Raw genomic sequence first — 20,580 nt, 5'->3', positions numbered from 1 at the left:
ATTGATAAGAAACTTAATGAACTTCCTTTTTTCTCCTTTACCATCAATGGTTTTTCTTTTTTTTTTTTTTTGGTAGGTTCTTATTAGTCATCAATTTTATACACATCAGTGTATACATGTCAATCTCAATCGCCCAATTCAGCACACCACCATCCCTACACCCCCACGGCTTTCCCCCTTTGTTGTCTATACGTTTGTTCTCTACATCTGGGTCTCAACTTCTGCCCTGCAAACCGGTTCATCTGTACCATTTTTCCAGCTTCCACATACATGCATTAATATACGATATTTGTTTTTCTCTTTCTGACTTCACTCTGTATGACAGTCTCTAGATCCATCCACGTCTCAAGAAATGACTCAGTTTCATTCCTTTTTATGGCTGGGTAATATTCCATTGTATATATGTACCACATGTTCTTTATCCATTTGTCTGTCGATGGGCATTTAGGTTGCTTCCATGACCTGGCTATTGTAAATAGTGCTGCAATGAACATTGGGGTTCATGCATCTTTTTGAATTACAGTTTTCTCTGGGTATATGCCCAGTAGTGGGATTGCTGGGTCATATGGTAATTCTATTTTTAGTTTTTTAAGGAACCTCCATATTGTTCTTCATAGTGGCTGTATAAATTTACATACCCACCAACAGTGCAAGAAGGTTCCCTTTTCTCCACACCCTCTCCAGGATTTGTTGTTTGTAGATTTTCTGATGATGCCCATTCTAACTGGTGTGAGGTGATACCTCATTGTAGTTTTGATTTGCATTTCTCTAATAATTAGTGATGTTGAGCAGCTTTTCATGTGCTTCTTGGCCATCTGTATGTCTTCTTTGGAGGAATGTCTATTTAGGTCTTCTGCCCATTTTTGGATTCGGTTGTTTGTTTCTTTAATATTGAGCTGCATGGGCTGTTTATATATTTTGGAGATTACTCCTTTTCTGTTGATTCATTTGCAAATATTTTCTCCCATTCTGAGGGTTCTCTTTTGATCTTGTTTATGGTTTCCTTTGCTGTGCAAAAGCTTTAAAGTTTCATTAGGTCCCATTTGTTTATTTTTGTTTTTATTTCCATTACTTCAGGAGGTGGATCAAAAAAGATCTTTTTGTGATTTATGTCAAAGAGTGTTCTTCCTATGTTTTCCTCTAAGAGTTTTATAGTGTCCGGTCTTATATTTAGGTCTCGAATCCATTTTGAGTTTATTTTTGTGTATGGTGTTAACGAGGGTTCTAATTTCATTCTTTTGCATGTTGCTGTCCAGTTTTCCCAGCACCACTTATTGAAGAGACTGCCTTTTCTCCATTGTATATCCTTGCCTCCTTTGTCATAGATTAGTTGACCATAAGTGCGTGGGTTTACCTCTGGGCTTTCTATCCTGTTCCATTGATCTATGTTTCTGTTTTTGTTCCAGTACCATATTGTCTTGATTACTGTAGCTTTGTAGTGTAGTCTGAAGTCAGGGAGTCTGATTCCTCCAGCTCCATTTTTTTCCCTCAAGACTGCTTTGGCTATTCGGGGTCTTTTGTGTCTCCATACAAATTTTACAATTTTTTGTTCTAGTTTCGTAAAAAATGCCATTGGTAATTTGATAGGGATTGCATTGAATCTGTAGATTGCTTTGGGTAGTATAGTCATTTTCACAGTATTGATTCTTCCAATCCAAGAACATGGTATATCTCTCCATCTGTTAGTATCATCTTTAATTTCTTTCATCAGTGCCTTATAGTTTTCTGCATACAGGTCTTTAGTATCCCTAGGTAGGTTTATTCCTAGGTATTTTATTCTTTTCGTTGCAGTGGTAAATGGGAGGGTTTCCTTAATTTCTCTTTCTGATCTTTCATTGTTATTGTATAGTAATGCAAGAGATTTCTGTGCATTAATTTTATATCCTGCAACTTTACCAAATTCATTGATTAGCTCTAGTAGTTTTCTGGTGGCATCTTTAGGATTCTCTATGTATAGTATCATGTCATCTGCAAACAGTGACAGTTTTACTTCTTCTTTTCCAATTTGTATTCCCTTTATTTCTTTTTCTTCTCTGATTGTTGTGGCTAGGACTTCCAAAACTATGTTGAATAATAGAGGTGAGAGTGGACATCCTTGTCTTGTCCCTCATCTTAGAGGAAATGCTTTCAGTTTTTCACCATTGAGAATGATGTTTGCTGTGGGTTTGTCGTATATGGCCTTTATTATGTTGAGGTAGGTTCCCTCTATGCCCACATTCTGGAGAGTTTTTATCATAAATCGGTGTTGAATTTTGTCAGAAGCTTTTTCTGCATCTATTGAGATGATCATATGGTTTTTATTCTTCAGTTTGTTAATATGGTGTATCACATTGATTTGCATATATTGAAGAATCCTTGCATGCCTGGGATAAATCCCACCTGATGATGGTGTATGATCCTTTTAATGTGTCGTTGGATTCTGTTTGCTAGTATTTTGTTGAGGATTTTTGCATCTATATTCATCAGTGATATTGGTCTGTAATTTTCTTTTTTGGTAGTATCTTTGTCTGGTTTTGGTATCAGGGTGATGGTGGCCTCATAGAATGAGTTTGGGAGCGTTCCTTCCTCTGCAATTTTTTGGAAGAGTTTGAGAAGGATGGCTGTTAGCTCTTCTCTAAATGTTTGATAGAATTCACCTGTGAAGCCATCTGGTCCTGGACTTTTGTTTGTTGGAAGATTTTTAATCACAGTTTCAATTTCATTACTTGTGATTGGTCTGTTCATATTTTCTATTTCTTCCTGGTTCAGTCTTGGAAGGCTATACCTTTCTAAGAATTTGTCCATTTCTTCCAGGTGGTCCATTTTATTGGCACAGAGTTGCTTGTAGTAGTCTCTTAGGATGCTTTGTATTTCTGCGGTGTCTGTTGTAACTTCTCCTTTTTCATTTCTAATTTTATTGATTCGAGTCCTCTCGCTCTTTTTCTTGATGAGTCTGGCTAATGGTTTGTCAATTTTGTTTATCTTCTCAAAGAACCAGCTTTTTAGTTTTATTGATCTTTGCTATTGTTTTCTTTGTTTCATTTATTTCTGCTCTGATCTTGATGATTTCTTTCCTTCTGCTAACTTTGGATTTGTTTGTTCTTCTTTCTCTAGTTCCTTTAGGTGTAAGGTTAGATTTTTTATTTGAGATTTTTCTTGTTTCTTGAGGTAGGCTTGTATAGCTATAAACTTCTCTCTTAGAACTGCTTTTGCTGCATCCCATAGTTTTGGATTGTTGTGTTTTCACTGTCATTTGTCTCTAGGTATTTTTTGATTTCCTGTTTGATTTCTTCAGTGACCTCTTGGTTATTTAGTACCGTATTGTTTAGCCTCCGTATGTTTGTGTTTTTTATGTTTTTTTCCCTGTAATTGATTTCTAATGTCATAGCGTTGTGGTCAGAAAAGATGCTTGATATGATTTCAATTTTCTTAAATTTACCGAGGCTTGATTTGTGACCCAAGATGTGATCTATCCTAGAGAATGTTCCATGCGCACTTGATAAGAAAGTGTAGTCAGCTGTTTTTGGATGGAATGTCCTATAAATATCAATTAAATCTATCTGGTCTATTGTGTCTATTTAAAGCTTGTGTTTTCATATTAATTTTCTGTTTGAATGATCTGTCCATTGGTGTAAGTGAGGTGTTAAAGTCCCCCACTATTACTGTGTTAGTGTCGATTTCCTCTTTTACAGCTGTTAGCTATAAATACAAAAAGCAGTTGCCTTTTGTATTGAGGTGCTCCTATGTTGGGTGCATATATATTTATATTTGTTATATCTTCTTCTTGGATTGATTCCTTGATCACTATGTCGTGTCTTTCTTTGTCTTTTGTAACATTCTTTATTTTAAAGTCTATTTTATCTGAGTATTGCTACTCCAGCTTTCTTTTGATTTCCATTTGCATGGAATATGTTTTTCCACCTCCTCACTTTCAGTCTGTATGTGTCCCTAGGTCTGAAGTGGGTCTCTTGTAGACAGCATATAGATGGGTCTTGCTTTTGTATCCATTCAGCAAGCCTGTGTCTTTTGGTTGGAGCATTTAGTCCATTTACTTTTAAGGTAATTATCAATATGTATGTTCCTGTTATCATTTTCTTAATTGTTTTGGGTTTGTTTTTGTAGGTCCTTTTCTTCTCCTGTGTTTCCCACTTAGAGAAGTTCCTTTAGCCTTTGTCGTAGAGCTGGTTTGGTGGTGCTGAATTCTCTTAGCTTTTGCTTGTGTGTAAAGCTTTTGATTTCTCCATCGAATCTGAATGAGATCCTTGCCAGGTAGAGTAATCTTGGTTTTAGGTTCTTCCCTTTTATCACTTTAAGTATATCATGCCACTCCCTTCTGGCTTGTAGAGTTTCTGCTGAGAAATCAGCTGTTCACCGTATTGGAGTTCCCTTGTATGTTATTTGTCATTTTTCCCTTGCTGCTTTCAGTAATTTTTCTTTGTTTTTAATTTTTGCCAATTTGAGTACTATGTGTCTCGGCATGTTTCTCCTTGGGATTATCCTGTATGGGACTCGCTGCGCTTCCTGGACTGGGTGGCTATTTCCTTTCCCATGTTTGGGAAGTTTTCAGCTATTATCTCTTCAAATATTTTCTCTGGTCCTTTCTCTCTCTCTTCTCCTTCTGGGACCAGTGTAATGTGAATGTTGTTGCATTTAATGTTGTTCCAGAGGTCTCTTAGGCTGTCTTCATTTCTTTTCATTGTTTTTTTATTTATTCTGTTCCGCAGCAGTGAATTCCACCATTCTGTGTTCCAGGTCACTTATCCGTTCTTCTGTCTCAGTTATTCTGCTATTGATTCCTTCTAGTGTAGTTTTCATTTCAGTTATTGTATTGTTCATCTCTGTTTGTTCTTTAATTCTTCTAGGTGTTTGTTAAACATTTCTTGCATCTTCTCAATTTTTGCCACCATTCTTTTTCCGAGGTCCTGGATCATCTTCACTATCATTATTTTGAATTCTTTTTCGGGCAGGTTGCCTATCTCCACTTCATTTAGTTTTTGTGGGGTTTTATCTTGTTCCTTCATCTGGTACATAGCCCTCTGCCTTTTCATCTTGTCTATCTTTCTGTGAATGTGGTTTTTGTTCCACAGGCTGCAGGATTGTAGTTCTTCTTGTTTCTGCTGTCTGCCCTTTGGTGGATGAGGCTATCTAAGAGGCTTGTGTAGGTTTCCTGATGGGAAGGACTGGTGGTGGGTAGAGCTGCATCGATGGTTTTGTTCTCAGATCAAGTACAGACCTTCATGAGAAGTGGTAAATTCTGAGTAGAACATATTTTCCAGCACAGTTATAGGCACAAATGTAGAAGTCAAGCTGCTGCCTGCTGACCTCTCTTCTGGCTCTGTAACTGCAGATGACTCCACTTTTTAAAGCATCAGGATCAGGACTTTATATCAGTTTTTGTTTTTTAGGATACTTTACTGGTGTGTTTCTTTGGATGTTTGCATTCCAAATTTCCTGTATATGTAATTTCCTATTTTCTTCATCAGAATTGTGGGTCAGGATCTCCACTCATGCTGTGATCTGTCCGTGGTACTTGACAAAGCTCGCTAGCAATGTGAAAAGATTCCCAGCCAGCCATGAAAGCACTTTCAATTTAAAACTACCTGAGATGGTAAGACAGCATGGAAATCACAGTGAGACACTTTAGGATTGGGCAGCAGTGCTGAAGTCAGACAGCAAGGGTGCAGCACATCACACCCCCTAGCTCTGAGGAATGTTCTCAGGCTGGGGTTGTATATGGGAGGGTTCAAAGGAAGATAGAAAGAGAACTAAGTGGCAGTAACACAGGGTTTCCAAGGAAATTGTGTCATAACCTTTGAGGTCTTCAACGTGGGTTGCTTTTCTTTTCTAAGATAACACGTTTACCTCTTAAGGTTGAAAAGTTCTTGCCTTCTCGCCTTTAGCCTTGTAATGGGTTCTAGTATATAGAGGAAGTATTATGTGGTGGTTAAAACCTGGGTGCTGGTGGAACTGTTTTGTATCCTGATTATGGTGGTTGTTAATTAACTTGTACATATATTAAAACTCCATAGAACTGTACATCGAAAGGGGAAAAAAAAAGTCAGTTTTACTGTATAATTAAACAAACCCACAGGGTGCTGTGGCTAGGCTGCTGGGGTTTGTTTGAATCAGAGATCCATCACTCCTTCATTGTGTGACCCTGGGCTGGTTACATGTTCCCTAGCTTCCTCATCTCCAAATGCAGGTAATAACAGTACCACCTGCATGGGATTGTTGTAAGGATTCAGTTAATCATGTAAAGTGCTTAAAAGCGCCAGGCTCATTGTGCTTGCTTAAATAAGAGTTAGCTATTATTACTATTATAAGAATGTAAAGGAATAAAAAGAAGCTATATGGGCTATCATGATCATAGCAGCTGCGAAGTCTCACATACAACTGTCCTGAGGTACTGTCTTTAGGCAGTACAGGAAGAAACCCTAGAAAAATGTCAAGTTACTAAGCAAATTTAAGTCTGCTCTATTGCTATTTTTCAGGGAAGGCAAAAACCAGCTCCCAAAACAAAAAAGTCCCCTCTTCCTCCTAATTCATTCATTCATGCATTGAATGCTGGCTATTTTTGAGGGACTTACTGAAAAATTAGAAAGGATCTTGGCAGTCTCTCATGTCCAAAATCATCTGATGATGTGTTCTCTAGCATGTGTGTCTTTGTGTGTGTGTGTGTGTGTGTGTGGCCTCAGTTTTCTCAGATTTACCACAGTTACTGGCCAGAGGTACTGACTGACTGTGATTAAGCATCATACCTATTGCACCTACCAGTGAGAATATTATGACCAAATTCTTCCACTAGGTTGATTAGCCAGAAGGTAAATTCTGAGAATTGTTTGAGAAGCAAAAGGAAGCTTCTGCAAAACTGTTTTAAGGATGGTCTAGACTTAATAATCAGATCATGAAACTCCTGTATTAAATGAGAGAATATCGATGGTCTTTGACATGAAGGGGAAAAGTGAGGCATCATTCCTACATGATGTTAAAATGTTAATCTTTAGCCATTCCCACCCACTACAGGGCATCAGTGGGGCAGACAACATGACAGAGACATTAAGAGCAGGCAGAGGTGCTATCTATTGGATTCACGTGAGTCTGAAGTTTTGTTTTTATTGTTTAAGCACTACTCTTTGACAGTTGAGAGAAAACAATCCCCCGGGGAGGAGGAGAGCCGCCAAGAGAAAATGGAACATTCTGAGAAAGAATGGAAACGATTCTGTTGCTCCACAAGACAGAGCCAAGCGGGAGGGATGCCAGGGTAAATGGTCAGAGGCCATCGACAAAACAGCTCGCCTCAGCTTCAGTGCTGGGTTCCTACTCAGTGATTAACAGCTCTGCCATGTCTGGCACAGGTGGAGCTCCAAGTTAGTCATCTGCAGGAAACTAGCCTTGATTTCCATTTTGCAAAAAGCGTCTGAGTGATCAAGAAACACAAGCACACAGGATTGCATCTGTGCTCCACTTTTCCTTGGTTGTCATGGGAATTGTTGCAAGTAACATAAACAAATTTAGACTCTGCGGAACTACACAGTAAAGACCTAATGATTAGTAGGGCTTGCTGTTTATGGTGATTAAAAATGCAAAATGTTTAAACTTCACTTTGTCTCAGTAAGTTTGAAGGAAATGCTCCTGTTTTAAAGAGGGGAAGAAAGATATGGAACTTTAAAAAATAAAAATGCATATTTAATATCACATTGAAGTCAAAAAACTCTTCGATGGCACATATTTTCTTCCTTTTAAGGTGTCATGAATACAAAAGGGGTGACATGCTGAACACAACAAGGCTGCAGAACCAACTGGTATAAAGTTACTAAATCATTTTCTAGCCCCTCAAAACAACTTCTGTTCTGTGGACATGAGGGGGCTGTACTGACACCTTGCCATTAATTTCTACTCTTTACTAATTCCTGCATGCTGTCATAGTGTAAATGATTAATGATGGGAGGGCACTCTTCACACTAAGATCGATGGATTAAGGAGTATCAGTAAGCTGACGTATGCTCAGAAAACAACACAGCAAGAGAACTTTCTTAAAGCAAAATCCATTGTGGGTCAATTGGATAGAACAGCAGTGATCCTGGGCTGCATTAGGTTGGCAGAATGTGGTGTAAATTAATAGCAGATCCTAGCACCAGTTCTCAACTGTCTAGGCACAGTTGTCTGAGGTCTGAGGGCCTTTTCTGTCTGAGGTATTGTAAACACCGTTTCCTGGCTTTCCTGCCTGTTTTTGCTGAGAATCATAAAATGTTAGGACTGAAATATCTGCTGTCATTCCCCCCATTTTACAAATGAGAAAATGATGACCCAAAGAGACTAAATACAACCAGGGAGACTGAAACTTACTTAGTAAATTGCACTGTTTGAAATTGCTAGCAAAGTACCTTGGAACATTTTTAGATATGCCTCAGTCAAAACATAACCATTGAATTTTACAGGTAAGAAAAACCTGAGAATATAAGTTATGAACATTTAAAAATGGAATCTTTGCTGGTTGAGAGGTCTAAAAGCCTAGAGAGAAGATAAGGAGGGAGAAATATTCTGCTCTCTAAAATACATTATAAGTTTTCAGGGTAAATACAGTATCAGTTTTTGGATTCTGTATTTTTCCACAGATGCTAAGTTTACCATATTTTCTTCATTTTATCTAAAGATTCAGGCCTAGCTCCAAACTATAAACAGTAGATAGAAATATAATGGTCACAATTTTAACTTGTAAAATTAACTATTTCACTCTCTCCAAAATAAACTAGAAATCGACTACCAATCATTTTCTCAACTTGGGAAGCTACCGCCCTCTAGAGGGTGGGTCTGGAAACGTCAGGGGTACTTCTTAACTATCACGATGAGGGATGGGGCTGGGAAGTTGCTCCTGGCCTTTCATATCTGGGAATGAAGGATGCACATAAAGAACTACCTTTCCCAAGATGTCAATAGTATTCACTTTGAAACCCAATGAAAGTGAAATCTACAAAGTTTTGACAAGTTGCATTTTAAAACACTGACCGTTTATCCTTACTTAGTGAGAAGGGAGCTAGAGTGTACTCGTTGACAGAGAACATGGAACTATTAAGAAGTTCATGCTAGGGCTTCCCTGGTGTCTCAGTGGTTAAAAATACGCCTGCCAGTGCAGGGAACCCGGGTTCGAGCCCTGGTCCAGGAAGATCCCACATGCCACGAAGCAACTAAGCCCATGCACCACAACTACTGAGCCTGCGCTCTAGAGCCTGCGAGCTACAACTACTGAGCCCACGTGCCACAACTACTGAAGCCCGTGCGCCTAGAGCCGGTGCTCCGCAACAAGAGAAGCCACCGCAATGAGAAGCCTGTGCACCGCGATGAAGAGTAGCCCCCGCTCGCCCCAACTAGAGAAAGCCCACACGCAGCAACGAAGACCCAGTGCAGCCAAAGATAAATAAAATAAATTTATTTTTTAAAAAAGTTCATGCTAAACCTGAGTCTATAGGAAGCTCATGGATCTGCGTTTCAGGCCAGCTTACTCCACGAGCTTTTATCTCAACATTGGGATCTGGGACTTGACTGGCCAGTGCATTGTCCACAGCTCTAGTGCCACTTACTCATTTAGGAATACATAAAGGTAAAGACTTCTGACTGATGTAATGTTATACAGTGTTTACAGGCAAATGTTGATAAAATGGTTAAAGTGCTCTGATCCTTGCAGAAGAAACTGAATGCCAGAAAAACATAACATGAATTCTTTTCTAAGATTTTCAGGCCCTTTTAGATTATGTAAGGGAAACTTCTACTTGTTTTCCAGTTTCTATTCTCCCCTTCTTCCCTTAAGTAATACAAGTCCGAAATCCCCATTTCCCTCTACATCCTCCAGCTTCCCCATGGGGGGTGTGGCCATGTAAGTGTTGACCAATGGGCGCTGTGATGTGGGCAACTTCCAGCACTTCCCCCTTCTTTTCAGTAGGGGAGCTGCACGCTCTTCACTCTCTTATCTTTTTGCCATTGCGAAAGGATGACAACTTGAGCAACCACCTTAGACCCAGAGATGGAAGCTGCGGCATGTTTCCCCGGTGGGGTCCCTGGATGACTCTGTGGAGCAAAGCCACTTACTCGCTTCTATCTCATTTCAGCCCATGTATTTTGGAGACATTGATTTTCTGCCATTTTTTCATATGCCAACTGCTAAGCTGCTCTCTCAACTAGACTCCAAATTAGAAATGCCATCTGGTTTCATTAAAAATATAGTGGGAGAAACCTGAATTCAACAGAACTCCTTTTTAGGTATATCTGAATCACAGATATACACATATATGTACCCAGCAAAAAATAACTTCTGTTTACAAGCTCAATTCATTAAAAACTGGCACGGTCCTTGGTAGCTTAAAAAGGGTGGCGGAAGGTTTTATTATAGCAATATTTAATGCAATGCAATGTATACAGTATGTTCTATATCATTAATCTTCAGTGTGAACAGGTTAGCTTCATATATTTATCTTTTTTTCTTTTTCTGCAGATTGTACACAAGGGCAGGAGGCTTTTTGGTTTTATAGGCCACGCTTCTCCAGATGCGCTCTCCTTTGATGTTAATTACATGTGGCAAGAATGGGTGACGGACCGTCAGAACTGTTCCTTGAGGTGTGTAGCCTCGGAGGTGCAGTTTGTCCTTAAACTGCGGCGTTACTGCTACCCAGCCTATGCAAGAACATGGCAGAACACAGGTGGTGTTAGCAACTATCTTATTAAAAACACCAAACACAGCTCAAAATGGAAACCCAAGGGAGGCTACTGTTGTCTTTCACTCTATTTTTTAAAAGCATACAATGCATTTGTGAAAAGGTACAGATTTATTTTCAGAGTAGGTTACATCTTATGAATAATCTAGTATGTATGTATTAAAATATTCAGCTTATGTCAGTTAAGGCACATCTGTATAAAAATATACTAAAAGTCAGTAAGGCTACTTTATTCACCTTTTAAAAAGTGCTTGGTGTAGGGACCTCCCTGGTGGTCCAGTCGATAAGACTCCGTGCTTCTATTACAGGGGGTGCGGGTTCGATCCCTGGTCAGGGAGCTAAGATCCCACATGCCGCGTGGTGCGGCCAAATTAAAAAAGAAAAAAAAAGTGCTTGGTGTAAAATTACCTGCAGAGGAGAACTTGATGTCAGCCACTGCTTCAGGTTCCCCAAGTCCTTCATCTAATGTGATGTCTTCAGCAATAAGAGGAGGAAATCCTGCCATTCTTTCTTCTCCACCCATTGGAACCTTCCATTGGAAGGAGATGAAGATATTTGGAGGTTCAAATTAAACCCCTGATAACTCTAATATTAAGTAAGGCACTGATAAGATAATACTGTACAGGTATCAAGAATAAAATCCTTTTAAACATTCAACTGTTGAAAAAACCTCAAATCACTTCTAGATCAAATGAAAAACCTGGGAGCTCTGTGATGGGATGAAGCCTATAGATCCCAGTGACAAGGGCCCCATGTGGGCATCCAACTGGTGGTAACCTCCAGACAGCAGAATCTTGCTTTATTAGCTTACAGTTTTTACAGTCCTCCATAAAGCTTTAGACACAATAATTTTGGGCAATTAAAGCAACATCCTTCCAAATACCTTAGTTCTTACAGGCCTGGCTGGACACAGAGATTAATCCCTGCCTCATCACCTCTCAAGGGTACATGGATAACGGGTAAGATTCAGCTTCTATGTTTACATGAATTGGAAGTAACTGGATAATAATTTACCTGTTTATTAACAGATCTCTCCGTGTTTAGCACTAAGGACACAAAGATAGCTATTACAATATGTTCTATATGGTCCCTACCCCCGAGGAGATCAGAAGGTGGAAACAGCAAGTAAATAAATTACAAGGTAAGAAACGTGATGAGAGGCATCTACTAAGTACTGTGATTGTGAAGGAAGTAATGAACGTGGTTTGGTCAAGGAAAACATTAATGAAGAGCAGAATTTGAAAAATAGATTAAAGTTATTCAGTGGGAAGGTATCCTGGGTTAGTATCATGTACACAGAAATTGGAAAAAGGATAATGAGTTCAGAGAACTGTAGTTTAACTGTGCAGAGTATGTTATGTGTGTGTGTGCATTAGTGATGAGGCTATCAGTTTAGACTTCTCTCAGTAATGTGGAACTACCAAGGAATTATAAGCAGGAAAGAGAAAAGAATCAAAAAAGAATACTGTGGCCTGCTTTGTATTTTGGAAAAATCTGCGTAGTGCAGGGTTTCTCAACCTCAGCACTATTGACCTTTTGGGCCAAATAATTCTTTGTCTCGGGAGGCTGTCCTGTGCATTGCACAATTTTTAGCAGCCTCTACTCAGCATCCACCAAGTTGTGAAAACCAAAAATGCCTCCAGTCTTTGTCAAATGTTCCCTTGGGGTAAGAGTCAACCCTGGTTGAGAACTACAGCTGTGATGGGGTGAGGGTGGGCAGAAGGCAGTAAAACTGGGAGCTGGGAAAATACCTCAAAACAGGATCTCAAAACAGCCTAAAGAAAGTAGATTACAGTTTGGACTATGAGGCTGGACTCAGTGATAATTAGGAGGCAGGATTGACTTTGACTTGGGAGGTGAGTAAGAAAACCAGAAGGCAAGGATGAGCCACAGAGCAGCCCAAGAAACCATTTGTATTACACCGGGAGAGAAGCCTCAGTGTTGTTTTGTGAATTATCAGTGAGTCCACTCTGAAGACTACACAGATGCATGGGGGTGGAGCCCTACCCTGAAAATCCCACATGTCTCTGGAGTATTAACTTTAGGGCAGTTATTTCGATGGAGTTTTAATTTCACTCTGGCTTTCTTAGGAAATCCAGAGAGAAAGAAGCATTTACTTCCCAAGTCAGGTTGGTTTTATCCTTGTTGAAGGGCGGGTGTGTATTTTGTGTTTTGACTTATTTTCAGTTGTATGAGCATTAATTAATGGTAAATCACCTCTGCATTGGACGTACCTGCTATTTTTGCAGTAGGTATGTCCCATAATCTTCATCACCACAAATACTTACGTAGCAGTGACAACAGTCCCCTTGCACTTGATCTTCTCCACAACCTCGTGGTGTAGGTACAACAGAGAGAGGTAAAGGAAACTTACCTAAAGTCACACAGCTTTGTTAAGTGGTGGAGCAGAGCAGGATTTGGACCCAGCTTGGCTCCAGAGATCTTAACTATCATACACTACACACCAGCCAACAGTGTATACCCATGTCTGGTTAAAGATCTGTAAACAGGCCCCATTCAGTCTCTGGTGAACTTGGAACAATTTCAGTGGCATAGAAAGGGCACAACAGGGACTGCAGAGCATGGGACGTGAGGAGTAAGCTTGATTGTAAAGAGGTGGAACGAGTGGGACACTGAGTTTTGTTTTGTTTTTTAAAGGTCAGAGAAATTTTAACACACTCCTTAACAGGTGAAAGGAAGGAGCAAGTAAAGCAGGAGAGAAGAGGTACGATAACCTCTAAGTGCCTGGGATTAAGAACCTCGGAGGAGAGCTTTTCCACTCATACAAGGGCTTCGCAACTCAGCACTACTCATATTTTGGACCAGATAATTCTGTGTTGTGAGGTACTGTCTTGTGCATTGCATTATGTTTAGCATCATCTCTGGCTTCCACCCACTAGATGCCAGTAGCATCACCCAGTTGTGAGAAGATCTGTAACTTAGAGCTCTTCACTCACATTATCCAGTACAACTTTCTGCAATGATGTGACCGTTGGGCAGTTCAAAAGTGGCTAGTGCAAGGGAAGGACTAAATTTTAAAGTTTATTTCATTTTAATTAACTTATTTAAATAGGTGCATGGCGCTACAATATTGGACAGTGTCACCTAGAGAAAACCCAGCTCTGTCACTATTCTAGGATCAGTCCAATCCAACATCACTTTTCTATAAGAGCCCACCTCAATTTATAGCCAAAATCCTCAAGGTGAACAAGGTCGGGGAGAGCTAGCTGATGGTGTAACAAAGTTGGTTCTGTCCAACAAAGTCTTTTTTAGCAGGGTGTGTTAACCTAACTATACAACCATCAAAGCATGTTGCCTCACCTTGAGTAACGTATGACCCCCGTGCTTCTGATATACAGTGTCCACCTTGTCCAGTGAAGTAATGTGAACGGGAAGGAAGTTGGAAGCCACAACTGTAAGCACCGTTCACTGATTTTCCTTAAGAAAGGAAGAAGGAACTTATTTTATACAATGAAAAACTACCAACCAGTATAAAACTGCTGTGTGTATAAGTCAACTAAAGTTCTCTACAGAGAAAAACAGCTTTTCAAAGTTAAATACTGGTTTCAAAGGAACAAATGAAGTATTTAGTTTTGCCTTCTATGGCAAACAGGGCCATAGAAGCACCCATTCTGCAGTTACCACAGACGTTTCTTAAAGCCACATATTTGACATTTGACATTTGACATTCTTCTCAGCGAAGCCACACATCATATTGCATTAGTGAATTATTCAAATGTTAAATCTGTATAGTAATCTCATGAGTAAACTCAAGATATGAAGAGAAAGTGAGGGGTGAAGCTAGGTGTAGAAAGTGAAAGAAGGATTTTCCGGAGAAATATACAAAGAACTAAAGCTACGAGGGAAACCTCCAAGATAACAGAAACTACTTTGTCGTCTGGTTCACATACAGTGCCTAGAAGAGGGACTGGTACATAGAAGTACTCTAATTATTTATGTTGGAAAGTTACTACAACATATACTGAATTTCCAAGCACTAAACTGACACAGAAGAGAAATGTGACCAAAGTAGGTAGATAATTTTTAAAGTGAAGGCTCCAGCCAGTCCCTGGTGGACATTAATGAAAGATATAGGATTAGGTGCCTGAACCACGATCAGACTCCCAGCGTCTCAGAAAACGATGGGGACTGGCGCCCTAAGGCTCACCATCTGGTCTATAGCTTCGGCGCCCTTGGCGATGCAGTAATCGGACTCCAGAAGCGTGTAGAAGAGAGTGCACTTGCCAGCGTTGGTGGCGCCAACCACGTAGACGTCGCCGCGGTAGCGTCAGGAACGCTGGAGCGCGGAGATCAAACTCTTCGACTCCATAGCCAGTCTTGAAGCTGATGAGCCGCACGTCTCTGAGCATCGTGCTGGACTTGGGCGAAGGATTCGCTTTCTCCTGCTCGTCCCGTGGCCGGTCCCCGCTGGGGTGTTGTGGCCTTCGGTAGCCAGGGGGCGGCAGGAGCCCGGCGCGGGCACAGTCGTTCCACTGTCGCTCCTGGAGCCGCTGTCGGTAGCCGGGAGTATCCAGGGGCAGCAGGTTCACCTTGTTTCCCAGCAAGATCAGCTGCTTGGGGCCCACCGGCGCGGGCAGGTGCGGCAGCAGGGCGTCGGGCAGATCAAGCAGGTCCATCATGTACAGCACCAGGGCGAGCTTGGGCCTCCGCAGCGCGGCGGTCACCAGCTCCAGGTACTACTGCTCGCGGCTCACCTGCAGGTGCAGGGCGCGCCGGTGAAACACCAGCAGTCAGCAGCGCTGGCACACGGTCTGGGTGCATCTGCCGGGAGTTCCGTAGTTCCTGCTGCCACCGCTCCCCCCGCCGCTGCAGCACCGTCGCTCCTCCTCTTCCTGCCGCTGCTGCAGCTCCCGCAGCTGGTCCTGGAGGGTCACTGCGGGCTCCGAATCCGGGACGTACTCGGGGAACACAAAACTCTCCTCCATGTCAGCCCTTCCTTGGTTATCCCCAGTCGCTGTCGCGCCACGGGGAAGCCCACATCCCAGGCCGGATGGGTACAGGGAGGAGGAGTTGGCCGCACATCTCCTCTCGAGGAGCGTCTCCCGGAGGCCATGGCGCGCTATCGTGGGAGTGGATCCCCGCAGGAAGCTGCATAGCAGCCTATGAGTGAGGCCCGTGGGCAGCATGAGAAACGCGGGCGTGGGCAAAAGGGGCTGAGCCACCTTTTCTCACGTGCTCTGTGGCCCCAGATGTGCGCAAAACAGTAGAGACTACCTGAGAGCTGTCATTTGTCAGCGTCGCACTTCGGCTCCTCCTCTCGCGTCTAATCTCGTAAGTTCTCGCGAGGAAGGCTCTGTGGCCTGAGAGCCCAGTTGAAACCGAGATAAAGGCACCGGGGGCTTAAGACTACGGTTGAATAGGCTAGCGAGTGAGGGTTTGTTCACTTTCAGGCTTCTTCAACGCGCCGCCGGTGGCACCATCTGCTGGTAAGAAATCACATTTTTAAAATCTTCGTGTTTTTTTTGTCTTTGGAACTGGAAAAAAATAGAAAATCGAATGCCGCAGACATATGGCCACAATAAAAACTTTTTAAAACATCTTTATATTAGAGTATAATTGCTTTACAATGGTAAAAACCTTTTATTAATACATCTTCTTGGCTTTTTTTCCATGTGTCATTTGTGCAACAGCATTAAAAAGCAAAAACTTTCATTGGCTAGATCCAAAGCTTGAGAGTGTAGAAGCAGCCCCTGCTTCAACCGCTTGAAGCTTCAGCCCACAACTTGCGCATGTGCAGTTCAAGCCGTCAGCAAAGGTTAACCTACACTTTGCGCAGGCGCAGAATTAATAGTGGGCTTTTTTTTTTTTTTTTCCCGCTCCCCCTGCCCCTCCCGCGCCGTGAGACGCAGAGTATTCTGGGAACGCCCGACACGGAAATGTTTTCTTTCGACGCTGCGTAGGTCTGTGGGCGCTTGGCTTTTCTCTCTGTGGTTTTGAGAGTTAGCTTCTCGTGAACCGTTTGTCAATATGTGTGACGCACACGAGGGTAGGTGACCACTCAGAACACTCCGCGGCGACCCATCTAAGGGGGGAAACGTGGGTAGCTGGACTAATTGAGGGTTTGCGGCCTCCTCCCCGGCCCGCCGCACCATGGCCCCAGTCGTTTCCCCACACTCCCGAGGCCGGGAACGAATCCGGGATTTTGAGAGGTGGAGGGTGCAGGGAACGTAGCCTTTATCATCTCGGTCAGGGTGACTCTTGTTCTCTCCTCTGTCTGCCCCTGGGTGAGTCTGACACTCCCTTCCCGTGTTGAAAATAGTGCGCAGAACCATGCGACAGGTTCCGTTGTTCCGACTTTGAAGCAAAGGACTCCTTTCTTGATTTCCCTTAAGGCCAGAGTTAATGAATTTATGAATAGTTGAATTTTTGAGCGTCAGCCTGTGCCAGGCATTGTGCTAGGCTCTGGAAATACTCCGGGGACAAAGAGTATTGAGAGGAGGGGAGCAGGGATTAGTCTGTTTTGGCGTTCCTTCATGCTGTCACGTGCCTAAGTAAATTATCTTAAAAGATGACTTTTCCATTTCCTCTTTCCACAAGATGACACAGTTCTAGGTGGCGTGTGTTTCACTGAACAGGACCAATATATCTTTTTTTTTTCTTTCTATATGTAGAATTCTTAGTCATGTCTAGTGTATTTTCATTATGTATTTTTAAAGCTCCCAATTCCATTCTCTACAGCTTCTATTTCTACGTCGTTTTCTTCTAGCTCCTTATACCGTGTTCACCCCTCACATTTATCCTTATTTTCTCAGCTGCTTCGTGGAGAAAATAGAAGCAGAAGCTTAAACTCTACTGTTCAAACGTCTGTCACTTTTAATCTTGAGTCTATTAGCATCATTATTATATTCTCTCTTTTTTTTTTTTTACATTCTCTTAACTTCTGTGTTGGAAAAAAGTGAAAGTTTTTTTAGCTTTATTTTTGAGTAGGTAATATATTCTCATGGCTCACAAGCCATGAAAATGTAAAGTGTAAGGTCTTATTCTTGTCCGCCATCTCTCCTGTGTGAGCCCTCTCCATCATAAGTAACCACTGTTCTTTAGAGTCATAAGTAACCACTGTTCTTAGATTCTTAGCTCTCCAGATGCTTTATTTATATTCAAGGAAATACAAGTATAGTATTCTTTTTTTTTTTTTTACAAGTTTATTTATTTATTTTTGGGTGCATTGCACATGCTTTGTCTAGTTGTGGCGAGCAGGGGCTACTCTTCGTTGAGGTGTGTGGGCTTCTCATTGCGTTGGCTTCTGTTGTTGAGGAGCACGAGCTCTAGGCGCACGGGCTTTGTTGCTCCACGGCATGTGGGATCTTCCCAGACCATGGATCGAACCCGTGTCTCCTGCATTGGCAGGTGGATTCTTAACCACTGTGCCACCATGGAAGTCCCTACGAATATAGTATTCTGTTTTCCCCCTTTTTACAGACAAAAAGTAACTTCACATTTTTCTGCACTTTTATTTTTTGCTTTATCTACTATATCCAGGAGATTTTCATATCAGTACATAGAGAACATTCTAATTTTTTTTCACAGCTACTTAGTTTGTCTGGATATACCATAACTAAAGTTGTGTCTTGATGGATAGTTGGGTTATTTCCAGTCTTTTTCTGCTTCAAACAATGCTGTAATGAGTAATCTTGTACGTATCATTTTGTCCAATACAAATATATCTGTAGGATAAATTTTTAGGTGTAGAATTGTCAGGTCAGATAATGTATACATGTTACACAAAATATTAACATTTTGCTAAATGGTGCCAAGTGACCACTGTAGTGATTATGCTAATTAGTATTCTCTTAACAATGTATAATAATCCTGTGGGGAAACAGTTAACGTTATCTCAGTTATCAAGTTTGCTCTAGCGTTGAGTCTCAATTCCAGTCCTGCTTGTGTCCTTTGATCATTATTTGATATGCCCTCATCAGTTTTTAGACACTCTTTCTTCAGCTGGCTTCTTTCTGTGTGAAATACTAGATCTCTCTTGTCCTCAAGAAAGCAAGTTGAATGGTTTATTTCCTTTTTCTTCCAATATTTTGAGAAAATGAGTGACTTCTCAATTGATAGATGGACATTTTTTAAACCTTATCTAAACCCTGTGGCAGTCAACACTGTTGATGACTTTCTCATGGAAAGTCATTCCTTCTATCTGCAACATCACTCTCACTTAATTCTTCTTACCTTTGTGGCTTTTTTTCTCTTTCTCTTCTGTTATTCACATTATCCCTGGATGATTTCATCCCTTCTCCATGGCTTCAGTTTCCATACGTGGATGACTTCTGAGTACAGTCAGCCCTCCATATCAATAGGTTCTGCATCTGGGAATTTAACCTCAGATGGAAAATATTTGGGAATACAGTGCCAGGAAGGAAAACTTGAATTTGCCTTGAGCTGACAACTATTTATAGGTGTGCCTTGTTTTATTTTGCACCTCTTTTTGTGCTTCACATTACTGTTCTTTACAAATTTAGGTTTATGGCAACCCTGGATTGAGCAAGTCTTTTGATGCCATTTTTAAACAGCATTTGTTCACTTCATGTCTCTATATCAGATTTTGCTAATTCTTGCAATATTTCAGACTTTTTCATTATTATATTTGTTATGGTGACCTGTGACCAGTGATCTTTGATTTTACTACAGTGAGTCTCTGAAAGATCAGATGATGGTTAGCAATTTTTCACAAAAAGTAGTTTTTAATTAAGGTATGTACATAATTTTTTAGACATAGTGCTATTGCATAATTAATAGACTATGGTGTAGTATAAACATAACTTTTATATGCCCAACAGGCTTTCTGTCTTGTTCAATTGATCTGTATTTGTTTTTGTGCCAGTACCATACTGTTTTGATTACTGTAGCTTTCTAGCATAGTCTGAAGTCAGGGAGCCTGACTCCTCCAGTGGCATTTTTCTTTCTGAGAATTCCTTTGGCTATTCGGGATCTTCGTTGTTACCATACAAATTTAAAAAAATTTTGTTCTAATTTTGTGAAAAATGTGTAAAAATGTGTAATTTGATAGGGATTGCACTGAATCTGTAAATTTCCTTGGATAGTATACTCATTTTGACAATATTGATTCTTCCAATCCAAGAACAGGATATATCTTTACATCTGTTTGTGTCATCTTCCATTTCTTTCATTAGTTTCTTAAAGTTTTTGGAGTACAGATCTTTTGCTTCCTTAGGTAGGTTTATTCCTAGTTATTTTATTCTTTGGATGTGATGGTAAATGGGATTGTTTCCTTAACTTTTCTTTCTGATCTTTCATTGTTAGTGTATAGAAATGCAAGAGATTTCTATGTATAAATTTTGTATTCTGCAACTTTAGCAGAATTCTTTTTTTTAATTTTTCAATTTTATTTTTATACAGCAGGTTCTTATTAGTTATTTGTTTTATACATATTAGTGTATATATGTCAGTCCAGTCTCCCAATTCATCAGACCACCACCACCTCCCCCCCACCACTTTTTCCCCTTGGTGTCCATACGTTTGTTCTCTACATCTCTGTCTCAATTTCTGCCCTGCAAACCAGTTCATCTGTAGCATTTTTCTAGGTTCTACATATATGCATTAATATACAATATTTGTTTTTCTCTTTCTGACTTACTTCACTCTGTATGACAGTCTCTAGATCCATCCACGTCTCTACAAATAACCCAATTTCATTCCTTTTTATGGTTGAGTAATATTCCATTGTATATATGCACCACATATATATATATGCACCACATCTTCTTTATCCATTCATCTGTTGATGGGCATTTAGGTTGCTTACATGTCCTGGCTATTGTAAATAGTGCTACAGTGAACATTGGGGTGCATGTGTCTTTTTGAATTATGATTTTCTCTGGGTATAGGCCCAGTAGTGGGGTTGCTGGGTCAT

At 40.8% G+C, this 20,580-nt stretch overlaps 2 protein-coding genes across 2 annotated transcripts in view; both read right to left on the bottom strand.

Annotated features, from left to right (window-relative positions):
• Window positions 1–20,580, bottom strand: part of SPINK2 (serine peptidase inhibitor Kazal type 2) — a 208,017-nt gene that overhangs the window by 111,156 nt on the left and 76,281 nt on the right. The gene's annotated exons all lie outside the window — the stretch shown is intronic.
• On the bottom strand, window positions 10,441–15,832 carry LOC101285515 (nitric oxide-associated protein 1). The gene is given in 5 exon segments (XM_049709341.1): window positions 10,441–10,644; window positions 11,094–11,214; window positions 14,007–14,111; window positions 14,836–15,000; window positions 15,002–15,832. Coding segments are annotated over 5 exon segments (1,425 nt in total). The 3' UTR covers window position 10,441.

This window comes from Orcinus orca, chromosome 4, assembly GCF_937001465.1.
Source record: "Orcinus orca chromosome 4, mOrcOrc1.1, whole genome shotgun sequence".
In the NCBI taxonomy this organism is placed as follows: domain Eukaryota; kingdom Metazoa; phylum Chordata; class Mammalia; order Artiodactyla; family Delphinidae; genus Orcinus; species Orcinus orca.
The sequence above is the reverse complement of the archived record's forward strand: the minus strand, read 5'-3'. Positions and strand labels throughout refer to the sequence as shown.